This window comes from Spea bombifrons, chromosome 9 (genome assembly GCF_027358695.1).
Source record: "Spea bombifrons isolate aSpeBom1 chromosome 9, aSpeBom1.2.pri, whole genome shotgun sequence".
In the NCBI taxonomy this organism is placed as follows: domain Eukaryota; kingdom Metazoa; phylum Chordata; class Amphibia; order Anura; family Pelobatidae; genus Spea; species Spea bombifrons.
Genome location: NC_071095.1, coordinates 26,435,662 through 26,451,934, shown reverse-complemented (window position 1 = coordinate 26,451,934; position 16,273 = coordinate 26,435,662). Strand labels below are relative to the sequence as shown.

The following is a 16,273-nucleotide window of genomic DNA, read 5'->3' as shown; positions in this document are numbered from 1 at the left end:
ACACAGAACATCTATCTGCACCGAGGCTTCCTCTCGTCCAACTATGTTTTCTGCCCTACAGGAAATATCACGTTTGTTGAACCCTGAAGAAATATTGAATAGATGCAGGTAGATCTCTGCTTCCGGAGTGTCCGATTGCTACGGAGACAACACAGAAAAACAATGCAGTGTTCCCAATGTCTATAAAGATGCAATCACAATGTGTCTCCTTACAATCAAGGCGACCATTGTGTTAAAGAAGAAGTCCACAGCAGAGATTTGTTTTACATCTATTGTTTCATTCGCCTTTTTCTTTTTACCGGCACCTTTGCCGCCATCTTTTTTCACCATCCCAACCATTATAGGTACCTCCATTTCTGCTTCTGCATTGATGTTTGGCAGAATCCAAGTCACCGTAGGACTGGGCTGCCCAGCGATGTTACATACGAGGGTCAAGCTCTCTCCTTCCAAAACCGTCAGGTTCTGTTTCATGATGCTAACCTCTGGCAGATCTGAGGGGAGACAAGTATAGCCTCTGAAATTATCTGGCCACCGTCAAAATGAAGAAGAAACCCGACACCAAAAAAAAAAAAAAACAGAAATATAGTGGATTTTACATTGCATATTTACAATTTAATTATTTTTATGTTTTTAAGCCTGTAGCCCTTACATAGTCTTTATTTTATTAGTGAAGGAAAATTGCTTTGAAAAGCTGGAAATTAAAGCAAAAAGGTTGAAGATTTACAATTAGACATATTACTGTGCTGACATAAGATTAGGTGAACAAACATTTGGCCAATATTTGGCTCATAAAGTCCATTTAGCAAATCCAAACAGAAGAGTACATCTAAAGAGAACTAGACCCTTTACCCTAAACACATTTCATTTGTTCAGAACAGTGTTCTAATTGAGAACGTGGGGATTCTACATAGCTAACAAACTGTATTAAGAAGGAGATTTACCACACTGAGATACGCGAACGTTTTCCAGCAAAATCTCTTCCGTATTGTCTAAAAAACAGCTCAGTGATTGGTTTCCAAGGTCAGCCCACTCGCTGTCGATCTTAATCTGTATCCAACGTATCTCGCAGGAACACCGTAGAGGGTTGCCAGTGAGAATCCTAGGAGAAGGAGGATTCAGTGAGTCTGTCTGAAGTGAGACTGAATGCCTCAGGTGTCCACATGCTTTTGGCCATAAAGTGTACCAACGATACCCTATCAGCAGCTGTGTGTGGATTTCTGATGTATGTGTACGCATAACAAATGTATACTAAAGTACATTCATACAGCTGACTTACAATTCCTGGAGAGTCAGGTTGTGAAATGTTCTCCATGAAAGTGAGATGAGAGCATTAGAAGACAGGTTTCTGTGGAAAGAAGAAGACCGTCTGGTCAGGATAGACATCAGACATAGATTTATCTTAGAGTAGATCTTGCACCTCTTTCGAATTTAACACTTTTGCTTTCCACATGTCCTTTCCTCTTTCTGGCTTGATATCGTTCTAGTTATAATCACGACTCTCAAAGAGCTTTGTCAATGTTACCCAAAAAACCCAAAGCATCGTTATAGCAAATAAACTAAAGTAAAATCCTAAGAGTTTGCTTTCTGAGTAAAACTCCAAGGGGGTATTTATTGTCTCAAGTGTCAGCGCAGACGTTTGAGAAGCTGTATAAATATTTAACCTTTGTCCACAGTGGCTGTCAGTCTGTCGTTGCACCTTCTTCAGGATGGTGGCAGACAATCAAAACAGCTCTTAATAGCACCGCATCTGCCTACGGTCAATGAGTCACTCGCATGCAGCGCTGGGTAAGTCGGGTGGGATGAATTTCAGTCTTTGTCAGGTCAACGATTGGCCCTTGGGGACTGAAAATGAGAATTTGCTGTCCATCCTCACGGTGGGTCCCTGATGTAGCCAGCTGCTGAGGGATTGAATTCCGCTGTAAGCATTGATCTGCACAGCAGACACATCTGCCTGGAATCAGTTTTCATTCTACCTTCCGAAAGCACAGAGCTGAAGCTAGCGGCACAGGCACCTCCATGCTCCGCGGGCTTGGATATTCTACACGATACATTAATGCAACATGTTTTAGCAGATATAGTGCTTTTCTCTTTTTGTATAATTTCTCGTATTAATAATACTGATTAATGCAAACAATTCATGGGTTGTCTACCAAGAACCCTTGTGCTTCTTGAGTAAATTATGACGAAGTCTTGCATGGACCAGAATTTCCAAGATTTGTTAGGAGCAAATGAAACCAATCTCTTCTTGATGTCCTATTCCTCCCATGGATAAAATAACCTGTAGGCTACAGACATTCATTTTCTTTTTGGCTGCAATACAATAGAAGGAAACCAAGTCTTATGGGACACAAGTTCACTCGTTATCCATCAAAGTTTCATCTACTAATCATCTGTGACCCAGAGATTCTTAGCGAGGGACCTTCTTTGTACTCGGGAAAGTTTATAGCGTAATATGTATCAGCCTTCACTTGGGATAACTCATTGATTGAGGTTTAACCACCTTTACAACTAGTATGAAACCAACTGGTAAATTCTTAAAACATAAACAGACAGGCTTTGGATTAAGTGAGAAATAAAACTGAATATGGTTTCTCTCCAGGCACTGGTGTTGGGAAAAAGCATTCCTCTTTTTGAATTTGAGGTTAAATAATTTGTGAATTATACTCATAAATCCAAAGTTTCTGGCACATAGTTATAATAGCTGAGTTTCCTACAATGTTATCCCTATTTTTAATCTTAGGAGTGAGTTTGGCCTCTCGTCTTTCTTTATTGAAAATGCTCTTTCTCTGATCAGTGGCTCCGAGGTAGTTTTTGTGATTGGACACAGAATTGGGACCTGTATGGCTGGAAGCGGTCAACACGAAAGCTGAGATCTGCTAGGTTTCTCATATGTAACATAACATGAGTCACTTAGTTTACCCCTCACATTCTCTAATAGTTATCTAATATTTTATAATAGCTCTATAATATTTTATAATAATTATGTTGTACAGTTAGAGCTCCACTGCTAGAAAGTCATCCCAGTGATAGGATATGACTGCTCGCGTCTCCTGGAAAGTTGCTTTAATCAATCATGACTGAGGCTTAAAAGAAATAAACAAAACGAACAAATGAAGCATTAATGCAAGAACAACAAATGAAGACACAAGAACAAGCTGTAAACATAAATATAATCGCTAGCAGACGAGGGCTCTCTAGCAACCCAAAATGTATCCGCTTATGGGATGAATGCATCTCTTGGACACTATATATATTTTTTCAAGAGTCATGTCTGATCGTAGCATCACTGTACATACTAGAATTACCATCTCTGTCTCTGGCAGAGCATTATAGGAGTTGAAGTTTTGGACATTTCTTGTTTCTTTATGTAATGGATGGGATATAAATGGTCCCGTAAGCCCATTGGGACCGGCTTTTTCAGTCCTGGGCTGTCTTTGTGTTTTGAGATGAAGAATGGCTGTTTAAACATGAATCAGTCGACTACAAAGAGGAATCAGTCTGATTAGCTTTTAATTTCTTCCAAACCTCCTGTCCGGCCACATCCTCAGAGGCACGGTGCCTTTTGGCAGAGAGGTTTGGAGCCAGAAACAAAGTCTTAGCCTAACTTTCCTTATTCCCCGATGGACTTTAACACAAATATAAATCAGTATGTTTAGAACAGGACAATGTCCCAATAAATGTGCTTTCAGAAGACAGCTAAAGCTCATATATCATGGCGGCTGACCAGAACACGCACAGAGGAGGGTAACCTAATCACAGCCTGTCTCTTAATAGAGGGGGCAACAAAACGAAAAGTCCCCAAGCCTCAAGTGAGTTGACCTTTAAAGGTATATTTCACTTTGGAGCAGCAGATAAGACTAGTCTTTGGTCTCATCTTAGATTCAGGAGCCAAATGCCTATCCCATGCATGTTTAGATGCCCTCATTGTATTAACCTCTACCACTTCTGATGGGAGGCTGTTCCACTTAATCGTCACCCTCTCAGTAAAGCAAAACTTTCTTAAATTATCTAATTGGTTAAGATAAACAAGGGTGAGTGAATGAGAAGGAAGAGAACTTAAGTGCAGTAAATGGATGGGATGATGATAGTTCAGGCATAACTTAATGGAGTAAATAGTCCCTTATTTCTAACTAAAGATCCCCCCCAAACATGTCCACTGATGATAAAAGCTGTAACGGGGACAGCTCCCCTTTAAGGTGAGGCTTTAAATCCTACGGGGAATCACTGAGTTTTATGAATGCTGGTGGTAACAGGAACATAACGCTGAGTTTGTTCACTAGAGACTGGAACAAAGAGCTTACCTTGGAGAATGATGTTGCTGTTAGACAAAAAAAGATACATTTGTGTGTATTTAATGACTTATTCAAATCACCTCCTCAGTGTGATTTCCATTAGTGCCAGTTGTGCCGTGCCAGAAATGCTCTCCGGCAATTAAAAACAGTCCAGGAAAACACTTAGAACTTTGAAAAACAACGAAACAAACGCACCCTATTCTTAATGACAACATTTCACAAATGGCTTAAGAAGCAAGCAGAAGCTCAAGGCTTTTTTGGACAAGGACAGGGAAGCGGACTACAACTCCCAACAGGCTCAAATAACCTTCTTCTTCTATAAGGTTTGAAGGAGACTCTAGGTGACAAACACCCTCTACAATGCATTTTACTTGCCTTTGATGTCCTTGTCCAATGATCTAGCAATAGTCTGCATTTGTGTTATCCATAGACACATCAGACACATCTGGCCCATCTAGTCACCTGGAAGATTTACTTACATGTGAGTTACCCGCGGGTTCATTTCGAAAGCGTCTTCTGAAATGTACTTCAGCCCAGTATACGAAATTGTCCTGCAATTCAAAAGAAAGAAAGAAAAAAGTAAGAAAGAAAGAAAAAAGTACCGTTAATTCTTTGTCTTTTTTTAGCCCTAACCCTTATATATATATAGTGCAGAATAGGTATTAAACTTACTCTCCTGTATAAAAAAAACCACGAGACTTTTTTACCAGTCAAGGAATGCGGTTATAGAGCTGGAAATAACATCGACTGACAGCCCACCCCTCTTATACCAAGCGTACGGCCACGTTTGTGAATGTGGACGGCAAATGATTCCAATATTCTTAGAGAATTGGTGTCGTTGCCTTGCTGCAGAAACGCTGGTTTCTACATGAAACCTTTCAACAGGTAGCTGGTAATCTACTGGAACTTCTGGATTCTATGTATCGGTTCTTGAACTCCTAACCCTCTGGAAACACAACATTTCATGGAACCTCTTGCAACATAAAGTACTAGAATGATTACACCATTCAAAGGGTTATCGTTAACCCAATCATCTGTTAGGAAGTTAAGATCGGTGAACTGAACTTGGTCCTTGCTCTACCCCCAGACAAATTCCTCCTTGTCTCACCCCAGGCTCAAGGTCGTGCGCCTTCTCCTTCAACTTCCTAAATCATCTGTCTTTTGTTACCCTCCTAGCACTAAAAGCCCGGGATGACAGGAGATATTAATGTCTCTCCCCGTCTGGAGAGACTGGAGGCTCGGAGCTCCGAATAGAATACTCACAGGTTTTTCAGTTCTCTGAAGTTCTTCATGTCGACCTGAGTTAGGCTCAGCAAGTCCTTCTGGTTCTCTAAAACTCTGTTGGAAGAGACATATGCATCAATCAAACTTTTAAGGTCCCCGGAGGGGGGTGAGAATCATTCAGGGAAACCTCAGGGCTAAAATGTTTCCAAAAAAAAAATGTCACTGCCAATATGCAACCTCAATCATGAAATGGCCATTCATCCACCCTAGACTTGCCCCGCATGGTGGAAACTCTATTCTGGAATACACAAATCATCTTAAATTACATTCTGGGGTCAAAAAATGTAAATTGTGTCATTCTTGAATTCAGCGCTTAGTGATATTAATAATATTCTTATTGCGATTGTTCATTAAGAGTAGTCAGGCACAGGTTTGAGGTGGAGGCCTGATATCTAATTTAATCAGAATGTAGCCAAAACCCACACACAATGAGTTAAAATGTTTGTAAGATATTTTAAAATTCTATTAATATTTGTAATATTTTAAAAAATTCCGAATCCGATGTCCAGCAGATATTGGATTTCTATGAGCGGCCGGGGGTACATAAGAAAACTCTTCGAGATAGACGATTCTTTTTCATAAATAATTTCAAATTCAGCCACAATGCCTGTAAACCATTCCTACTAGGTGTCCCTTTTTTCAATCCAAATCCCTCTTCCCCCCTCGCCTGCCCTCATATCATCCCTCCTTCCCGGCAGTATAAAGATATAACACAGAGCTTCTCAGTAATTAAACCCAATGCCCCCTTTAGCCTTTTGATTTCTTGGGAGGGAACGTAATATTATGAATATTGTAAGAAGATAAACGGTATTATTTTAACTAAAAAAATGCCCTTTTTGTTGAATTTCTACACAAAATTGTAGAATTCCCAGAATCCGTCGCTGCCTGCCCTGTGTGTTCCCACAGACAGATGACATCTTTCTTCTCAGACAGCTATTACATTTCGTGCCCCCCCTCCGCTCTCTCCATCCCAGCCCCCCACTCGAAAACACTCACACCCACTCCTAAAGTGTGCGCTTCTAATGAAGTGGGTGTCAGCTTTCACCATTAGGTCACCGCTCTCCATCTGAAAAAGAAGGGTCACCCTTTTTGTCACCTTCCCTCGATGGGCGTTTTGATTTCTCGTGAACGTGATCACTGAAATGAAAACATTGCATGGGATTAATGGATCCTCTCGCCCAGGCGGGGGTCATTGGAAATTCTTCTACTTAGTCTTTGTTGTGTCAGCGCAATCAGTTGAGGCTGACACCAAGGGAGGGACGGCGGGAATTTATAGCATGGGGGGGTCTTGAAGACCTGTACACCGTTAGCAATTCCGAGGGCATATCCTTGAACCCCGGGGTTGAGACAGTTTTAATATAACCTTTTATTTCCACACACATAGCGCTGTGATTATTCACTGAAACTGATACATCGTGGCACATTCTTATAATAGAAATATCTTGTACTTGTACCATTAAAATAATGCATTACTAACCCCTGTAACCTGTGGACCCCTGAAACGGGATGAAAATTGCATGTCTGCCAAAACTGTAGCCAACCCTTGTCATGGAGTTACTATTTTTTTTTAATCAAGGGGTGTTTTTGGCCTGAGCAGTAATGGTGGAGAAATATTGGTAGAAGGCCATAGAAAATAGGTGGAACAAGAGGTTGGTCAATTTTCCTAATTTAATTTTAAAGGACGCGGGAGTTCGGAGCTGTGTACAATTACACTTCAATTACCATAAATTATGAGCTATAGCATTTTGCCGGTCTTAAACTCCTCTCTTAAACAGTTGGGGCCCTTGCTTCTGCCTGGAGGCAAGGCCGTGGAAATGCTTGGTGGTCTCCTGCTGGCGTGTAGGGGTTAATTAGCATAAAATCGTAAAGGTTTATTGACAAGTGGATAATTTCATTAGGTCTGGTCCCTAGTTATAGAGGAGCTCCCACCATTTCACAGTCTATGGAGGAATGGACTTTATTAGCATTATCATGTGGGGTTGTTACTCTCTACAGTGCTGGGGATTATTACTGTACTAAGCACTGGGGGTATATTAATATAGTAAGTGCTGGAGGTATATCACTGTACTCAACGCTGGGGGTATGTTCCTGTACTCAGCACTGGGGGTTATTACTGTACTCAGTGCTGTGGTATGTTACAGTATACATCGCTGTGGGGTTGTTACTCTCTACAGTGCTGGGGATTATTATTGTACTAAGCACGGGGGTATATTAATATAGTAAGCACTGGAGGTATATTACTGTACTCAGCGCTGGGGGTTATTACTGTAATCAGCGCTGGGGGTTATTACTGTAATCAGCGCTGGGGGTTATTACTGTAATCAGCGCTGGGGGTTATTACTGTAATCAGCGCTGGGGGCTATTACTGTACTCAGTCCTGTGGTATGTTACAGTATACAGCACTGGGGGGTTGTTACTCTCTACAGCGCTGGAGGTATATTACTGTACTAAGCGCTGGAGGTATATTACTGTACTAAGCTCTGGGGGTATATTACTGTACTCAGCGCTGGGGTATGTTCCTGTATACAGCACTAGAGGTTATAACAGTGTACAGCGCTGGGGGGGGTTATTACTGTGTACAGCGCTGGGGGGGTTATTACTGTACTCAGTGCTGGGTGTATGTTACTGTATACAGCGCTGGGGGTTATTACTATATGCAGCGCTGGGGGGGCTGTTACTGTGTACAGTGCTGGGGGTTATTACTGTACTCAGCACTGGGGGTATAATACTGTATACAGTGCTGGGGGTAAAACCGTATACAGAATGGGTGTTATATTACTGTATACAGCGCTAGGGGGTTATTACTGTATACAGTGTTGGGGGTTATAACTGTGTTACACTCAAAGAGGAAAATATTTAATTTTAGTTCTTCCATGCCTTAGCAGTTTATTCGCTAAGCCTTGACGTGCAGTTAAACAACATTGAGGTGAAACATGGAAGTAACAATGTATTTATGAATATTTTTGAACAGGCAGCGTCCCAGTCGCCCCTAACTGGGTGTGTAGCATAGACCTGTGGCCCTATTGGCCAGCGCTCCACCCAGTTTCATATGTATCATTTAGTAATTGCGGATAGCACCAATAGACCGGACGCTCCTAACTTCATTATAACAAATCGACAGAGTCCTCATGTGAAGAGCATCAGGGCGATGCGAAGGATGAGCTGCTTATACATAAACGGATTGTGATTGATCTCCTGCACTTACGCGTTCCTCTGTTACAATGCCCCTAGGTATGTCCATTGGCCTGTTGTATTAACCCTCCCAGTGCTGTAGAATGCATAGGCCGACTCACATGCAAGTCCAAATGGCTTCTAACAGTCATTCTGTTTTCCTGGAAATGAGGGACAACAATAGGGGAAAGACAGACGCTCTGCAATTAATACAGATGATAAAGGCTGTTTCACTTATAGGATGATTCATATACAGCTACGTGGGCTTTTAGGGCCGTAGAACCCTGCGATACCCTCATACCCAGCAAACATCCTGACCTCCTAGAAAAGAGGGGCATCAGGGGAGGTGAGAGAGGGACTATCCCTCCTATGCAGGGACACTTGGGAGGTATAGTTATATATTCCCATTCGTCTGCCTTGTTGTCACTGTCAGGAAAGGCTTTTGTAATTATACACAAAACATTTGGCACTTTATAAAACAAACAGCTGACGGTGAACTATTCACAAGGTGCTGAGTTTCGACCGTCCCTGGGAGAGAAGCCTTTCAGCCGGGAGCTGATTACCTCTAATAGCTGCTAATGTTCCCGTGATTCGATTAGGAGCAGTGATTAAACTTGGCTGCTTCTCTGGTCGATGTTGCCTGGAAGTCGGCGTAAATAGAATATGCTGCTGTATACATTGTACGGCGCGTGTTTCATGTACACATCATTTCACCCGCGGCTCCGTAACCCCCCCAGCTTACTCTCGTTTTCCAAACCTTCTTACGCTGGGGTAATGCGAACCGCCCAGAGCGCCTCTTACAAGAAGGGGCTCGAGTAATGTCTGATCTTATCACGCAACCGTTCTGCTCTACACGTGAATAACAGCACGGGAGCATCCGTTCCACTGCATCTGAAAATAATATTTCCCAGGGTCCGGCCCTTGAGCCGCTGGCAGGTTAAACGTTCCTTACTGCAAATTCTATTTAAAAAAAAATCAAAAATCAGCCAGTGTAGGGTTAAATGACCTGGCTGTATTCACCTCTACTGGGAAGCCGTTCCACTTATCTGCCACCCTGTTCGTGAAAACCTATCCATTTCTGTTATGTTTTGTGACTGTTGTAGGGATGGTCACCGCTATTATTTTGGCTTTAGTCTAATAGGGGATGAGAGATTAAAGGGCTTTGCCGAGATTGTGATCTGCGCCTGTTCGGCCTCTTTAAACGATGCGTTATCTGTGAACGAGCGTCTAATGGAAGCCTTCTCCTAGCTAATGTACTTGGTTAAAGACCTTCCTCTCCCTTCCTCGCCTTCGGAGCGGCGAAAGATCAAACGAGCGCGTTTTCCACCTAATTAATACGGCTGTTTGCTGGCAGAGCCGTTAACACGTATTATCAGGGAGCGCTTTTCATTTATCCCTCGTAATCAAGACGAGGACACAGGGCTGTCTGATCTGAGACGACCCATCGTGGCTGATCTCCTCTTAGAGACGGCCACGTAAAGTCAAACTTATGTCAAAGACAATGATTGATTGGAATTATTGTTTCCCCTTTTTCTAATGTTCATTCTAGATTTGGAACCCTAAAGGTCCGTCTCATGGAGAAGGATTCCACATCCTTGTTACTTTCTCATTCACAGAATGTTAGAACAGGAGGTCATAATATGAGGCAAGAGAGGCGTAGATGTAACGTAAAGAGAGAGTGGTAGATGGGTAGAAGAGCCTCCCAGCAGAAGTGGTAGAGGCTAATACAGGGAGGGAGTATAAACATGCATGGGATAGACATAGGGCTCCTGAATCTAACACAAGTCCCACAACTGATTAAGTCTTTACAGCAGGAGAAACGGGCGACTAGACGGCCGAACGGGTCCCTTTTACTGTCCCTTTAATTTTATAGCGATGATACGTTGAACGCCAGCGAGTGGGCAGGGTTGCCCTTCCTTGATCTATGCTGTCCTCCTCCATCAATCAGCCACTGAAAGATATGTTCCATTTCTGATCCCCGGATGGGGCGAATGTTAAATTTATGAATAATAACAATAGGAGTCATCGAATCGTATGTGACAGCTGCCCATTAACCGCTAAAGTCTCGGTCCGCATGACACCTCATCCCCCTTCTGCCGCGGGGTTAATAATGTGGATGATAATGTGCTCTGAGGTTCGGAGCAGATCGTTAGCGAGAATCTCTTCCCAGGGGGGATCCATTAAATAATAAGCCAAGTGTTCAGGAGAAGCTGCCATCACGCAGGGATCAATGCGAGTCTCTGCAGCCACGGGGGTGGAAGGCTGTGTACTAAACAGTCGGGGGTCTCTCTGTAGCCGATCCCCCTCGAAATAGATATGTCTCGGTTTTGGCCCTAAACTAAGACTTAATCTCGTCTTAGATTCAGGAGCCATATGCCTATCCCATAAATATTTCAATTCCCTCGCCTCAGCCAAGTCTACTGGGAGGCTGTTCCACTTATCCACCACCCTTTGAAGAATAGCGGTTATAACCAAATGATAAAATTATATATAGAACAATTACAAATACAAAAACGATCTATTTGCGTATAGATGAAACTTGAGTAAATGTCTCTTTCTGTCATTGATTGGACTGCCCTGTTCTTCTGATTACTTTATATGGTGATGTCATTTTTTGGGTGGAATGATGTCACAAGGGTCCAGTGGTTTGATTAATTCTCTAGTGAATTTGAACATTTTGCCTAATGTGTATTAAGCAAAGAATGTAGATGTAGATGAACTATTTCTGTGTATATATTATATATATATATATATATATGTGTCTGTGTATATAAATTATATATATATCACTCTAAAAAAAACAAACTAACAAAAAATACTAATCTATTATCTTCTCGCCTATCCATTACAGACGTTGTTCTTGGAATCAAAAACATTCTTCAGCCCCAATGGTTTTTATTTAATGCTGATAGATAATAGTTTTATAGTTTTTCAATTAGAATTTTTTATTAAATCCTGTAGATTCCAATCTATTTTAGATTTTTTTTACATTTTTTGTTTCTTTCACATGAATATTTTAAGTGTATATACATTTAAAAAAAAAAAAAAAGGAAATATCAAATCCTAAAAAAATATATTTCATGCATTAATATTATTATTTATTGTTTTATATAGCGCCAGCATTTTCCACAGCGCTGTACAATGGGTATATTTATATATATATATTTTTTTTTTAATTAATTAATTTCTTTTTTTAAAGGATCGATTTCACCCCCTGCCCCCTCCCTCTCGATACTTTGGGCCCATTTTCTGCAATCTGAGCGAGCCGCTGTATCTCTCGTCACGTGGACATCTAGCTGTACAAACAACACGCCAAACTTAAAAGCCGCGTAAGCCGATACCTCCCTTAAGCCCCACTAAACAGACGTGTTCAAAATTACACTGTGACCTACACTTAGAACGCACATCTTTACACGCGGAGCTTCGGATCAGTTAAGCCGAGAGGTTAACCCCTCGGTCACCGTCAGAGCACATACAAAATAATCAGACCCCCAAGCCACTGATCCTTAAACCCTGTTTGTCTCCCAGAAGGCCTGCGCGACGTCGCACACAAAGCCTTATTGACACCCAAGATGTCCCGTCAGTCATCCTTGGATGGATGGCTGGTGCCAATCACAGAGACCTCTTAGCAAGGGGTAAACCAACTCCATGGGTAGTTTGTGGTCAATATGTTGAAAGGTTTGCCTCTCAGTCACCGCCTAATCCTCTTTTAATATAGGCGACGGGGCATATGGTTTAATTCAGTGAGCTCCTTCTGGTACTCTCCCGAGCATTTAATATTATTACTTATCGGATGTTTACCCAGTGGTTCTGGGTAGGGTCATAACTCACTTTTTTTTTAGAATTCTATCCATTTTATTATATACCCCGTATTATGGATTAAATATAATGGCAGAGCAGGTGCCGAAGGTCACATCATCTATATATCATCAGCTGACTCCGCAGCTGTGTAGAGTTATAAGGTTTATTTATATTTCTCATGTATTGTGGCAGAGCAATGTTTTCAAAATAGATTTATTTATTTGTAGATTTTTTTATTTTCTTGAGAATTTCTTAATGCTTAATGCATTATTTAGGGGTCATTAAACCATCCTGTATGAGAGAATACTGTGAGAGTGCCAATAAAGAGTAAATATGGTGCAACATGTAAAAAGTGGTGTTCTTACCGTAGCAACCACTTTAATATTGTAACATAGAAACCAATTTTCGGGCAGATCGCCCCATTTTGGCCCATCTACTCTGAACATTTTTCCTGCTGTAAAGACCCAAACCTTAATCAGTCGTTGATCTTGTCTTAGATTCAGGAGCCATATGCCTATCCCATGCTTGTTTAAATTACCTCTGTACCACTTCAGCTGGGAGACTGTTGCACTTATCTACTACCCTCTCAGTAAAGTAAGACTTCCTTTCATTCTGTCTTAGCCTCCAACATTTTAGCCATAGATTATGGCCTCTTTGTTCCTGTAGATAATGAAAATCAAAACTGTGTACCTACTACCTGAAACAAACTTTTTTAATCCAAAAATCTCACTAATGCTCATTTTCAATCAAAAACTCCACCATAAACATGGAATTTCTGCCAGGAGGTCAAGTCACCCAACCACTACGCCTTCAAGTCTGCCCCCCCCGCCTCTACGCTCTGGAATACTGTACTTCCGACGCTCCCCGTTGCTCCCACCTCTGTCCCCTGCTGATCAGGGCTGTTGGAAACATTGATTTCTCTGTTGGCTCTCGAGCGTTTATTATCATAACTTCTCGTATGTTTACCTTTCATCTCCAGAGATCGGCGGGTCTGTAACCTGACATAACTACGAGTGTCTTTCATGTACCGTTACAGCCGGAATCCCACTAAGAAACCAAACAGCCCAAAGAATTAACTCTGTCGTTGACGGGAAAAGCCAGAATTCAAGTCCTCTAGAAAACGAAGGCTTGGTCCCGTCTCTCCCACTTTTCTAGGTTGATTTCTTCCAAATCAAGCACTTTGCACCAACATTCTCCAATATTCCTTTGATAAAGATGGCCGATTTAACACCAGAACTAGATGCTCTGAACATTTGTGAAAAAGATGAGAACTTACTCAGTTCTGTTACCGTTCTGGGGACCACGTCTCTAGAAGGATATTGACACATTGGAGAGAGTTCAGAGAAGAGCAACTAAAGTGAGGAATTAGGAAAGACTAGATAAGTGGAACAGCCTCCCAGCAGATGTGGTAGAGGGTAATACAGTCAGGGAATTTAAACATGCATGGGATAGACGTACGGCTCCTGAATCTAAGACGAGACCAACGACTGATTAAGGGTTAAGACTTTACAGCAGGAGAAACGGGTGACTAGACGGCCGAATTGGGCGGCTCTTGGTGCCGCGTAGCTGAGAGCGACTCGTTGAAAGAGCCATGAGATACATGGAGCGGAAGGCCGATACATCGTCACGAGTAAAAAATGAACCGATCCTTGTGATACCCTTAAAAGCTGCTACGGTTGCAGCAAGTGTTTTTGTGGCTCCTTGGGGGGCAATCCATCAGACTTGTTTACTGCCGGATCTGCCTTTCAAATCATGCCATTACTAAATCATTACCCGAGCTGGGGGGCAGTCATTACTCCGGGGTAACACCATCGCTCAGGATGTGCCAGTTACCTGACCCCTACTATAGACATACGTGTTCTAATTAAAGGACGCTTTTAGTGCTAAGTGTCCAGAAGAAGCCCCGTCGCACAGCGTGATCTCCAGCAGCCTCTGAGCGCTAAAGGCATTCAGGACACAGGTGGAAGCGGGACTCTCCAGCTGAACTCAGGAGGAAGGAAGGAGTTGGTGAATTCCTCCAAACTCCAGCTGTTAAGAATGTCCGTCTCGCTCAATTCACCGGCATCAGAAACAGTTTATGGCACGAAAGAGCCGTTCAACTCAACTTCTCCTCCCTCGGACATTACTTGGTCCTCAGTCTCATCTTACATTCAGGAGCCATATGCCTATCCCATGCATGTATAAACCCCCTCACTGTATTACCCTCCACCACTTCTGCTGGGAGGCTGTTCCACTTATCTACCACACCATTCCATCTAAGCCTCCGACCCTCTACTGTCTCCCTCCCATCTCCTCTCTTCTCTGAACTATACTTATCGAGATCCTTTAGTCTCTGTGGAATATCTTTATCCTGACGACGGATCTCAGATTAATAGAAGAATGGTGAACTTGTCAATAGAGCGGACTATTCTGTGCGTAAGAAGCCCATGATACAGAAATTAAATGCTGCTCTTAGGGAGGGCATCACCTCCGTGACCCACAATTTATTAGGAGTAGGAACACTAGTCTTCCTGACTTGTTCTCAACCTTGCAGCCTTTCAAGAAGCTGCCATTGGATACATTAATCATACACAAATATTACAAAAGAGACCGCAAAACACATGTGTAGCAAACGCTGTCCAGGAACCAAAGTTTCCTCCTTTCTAGAAGGTGTCGGTGAGCCGGACCAGCTCTGGTCTAGAATCAAAGGCCACGACGCGAATGAACTCTCAACATCAATAAAATACGAGACTTCACGATACGCGTCATCCCACAACACCAGCGACATGTTACATTTTATTACGAGGACCTGTCACCCTCGCTTAACTTAACGAAATTCGTTCTCACCGACCTTTCACAAATACCCCACATAAGTATTCTTCCGACTCGCAAACATCCCTTTCTTGGACCCCATTACGATGTTAATAGATTAAGTATTAAAATAAGTTTGAAACAAACAGGGGTTTGGAAGGTTCCGTAGAATTCCGTGTCTTCTCTTCCTCGTAAATTAGCAGAGATCTAGACAGATAAAATGTCTTAAAACAATAATAAAGTTTTGTTCTAGAGCATAACTAACCCAAGCTTTGCTCTAGAACCTAGAAATCCCGTACATGTATCTAAAATGTAACAACGTCGTTAGGGTTTAGTTACTTTTAATTATATCTAACTTGGTCTGTGTAGCAGATTTGCTGACATAGTTATCTAGATAAATCTAAAGGTTCATTAATAAGGTTATAAAATGATTAGAACAATAGGCGGATATGTCCGTGTTCCAATGACACGAAGATTAAGCAGGTGATGTGTCTTGAGGCACAGGGACGGAATACACTTACATTTCTGTGACGTTCTCCATGTCCCCCAGTACGGAGATGCTAGAGATGGTGTTGGGTTCCAGGCACTGGACCAAGGGCCCGTAGCACCTACAGGTCTCCGGGCAAGGGTTCACCATGGTCGATGCGGCGAGTACAAGGAGGCAAGCCAACGTCCAGCCAGTGGCATGCCTCATTCCTAGAAACCCTGTAGTGTCCAAGGAGGGCCAGGTCCTAGGGCTTGCGACGGGGTGCCTCATGTTCCTTGAGGACTTAAGTGCTGACACTCAGCGCATGTCCTAAAAGCTCTTCCTACCACTGGATGCAGCACCCAGACCCATAGGATGCTGCCTTCTCCTGCTTCTTCCACTCCTAACACATGTGAGCTACTGAAGCATCTCCTCCACTCAGCCTAAAACGGGGAGGGGCAGGAATCGG

At 42.4% G+C, this 16,273-nt stretch overlaps 1 protein-coding gene across 1 annotated transcript in view; it reads right to left on the bottom strand.

The window, feature by feature from the left end:
* The window catches only part of NTRK1 (neurotrophic receptor tyrosine kinase 1), a 29,874-nt gene extending 13,808 nt beyond the window's left edge, over positions 1–16,066 (bottom strand). The window contains exons 1-7 of the mRNA XM_053475040.1: positions 15,860–16,066; positions 5,556–5,630; positions 4,772–4,843; positions 1,277–1,345; positions 942–1,099; positions 349–491; positions 3–138 (exon numbers count right to left, since the gene is read on the bottom strand). Of these exons, the coding sequence (XP_053331015.1) occupies positions 3–138; positions 349–491; positions 942–1,099; positions 1,277–1,345; positions 4,772–4,843; positions 5,556–5,630; positions 15,860–16,032 (826 nt within the window). The 5' untranslated portion in view covers positions 16,033–16,066. The remainder of the gene's footprint in view (positions 1–2; positions 139–348; positions 492–941; positions 1,100–1,276; positions 1,346–4,771; positions 4,844–5,555; positions 5,631–15,859) is intronic.
* Positions 16,067–16,273: the final 207 nt, after the last annotated feature.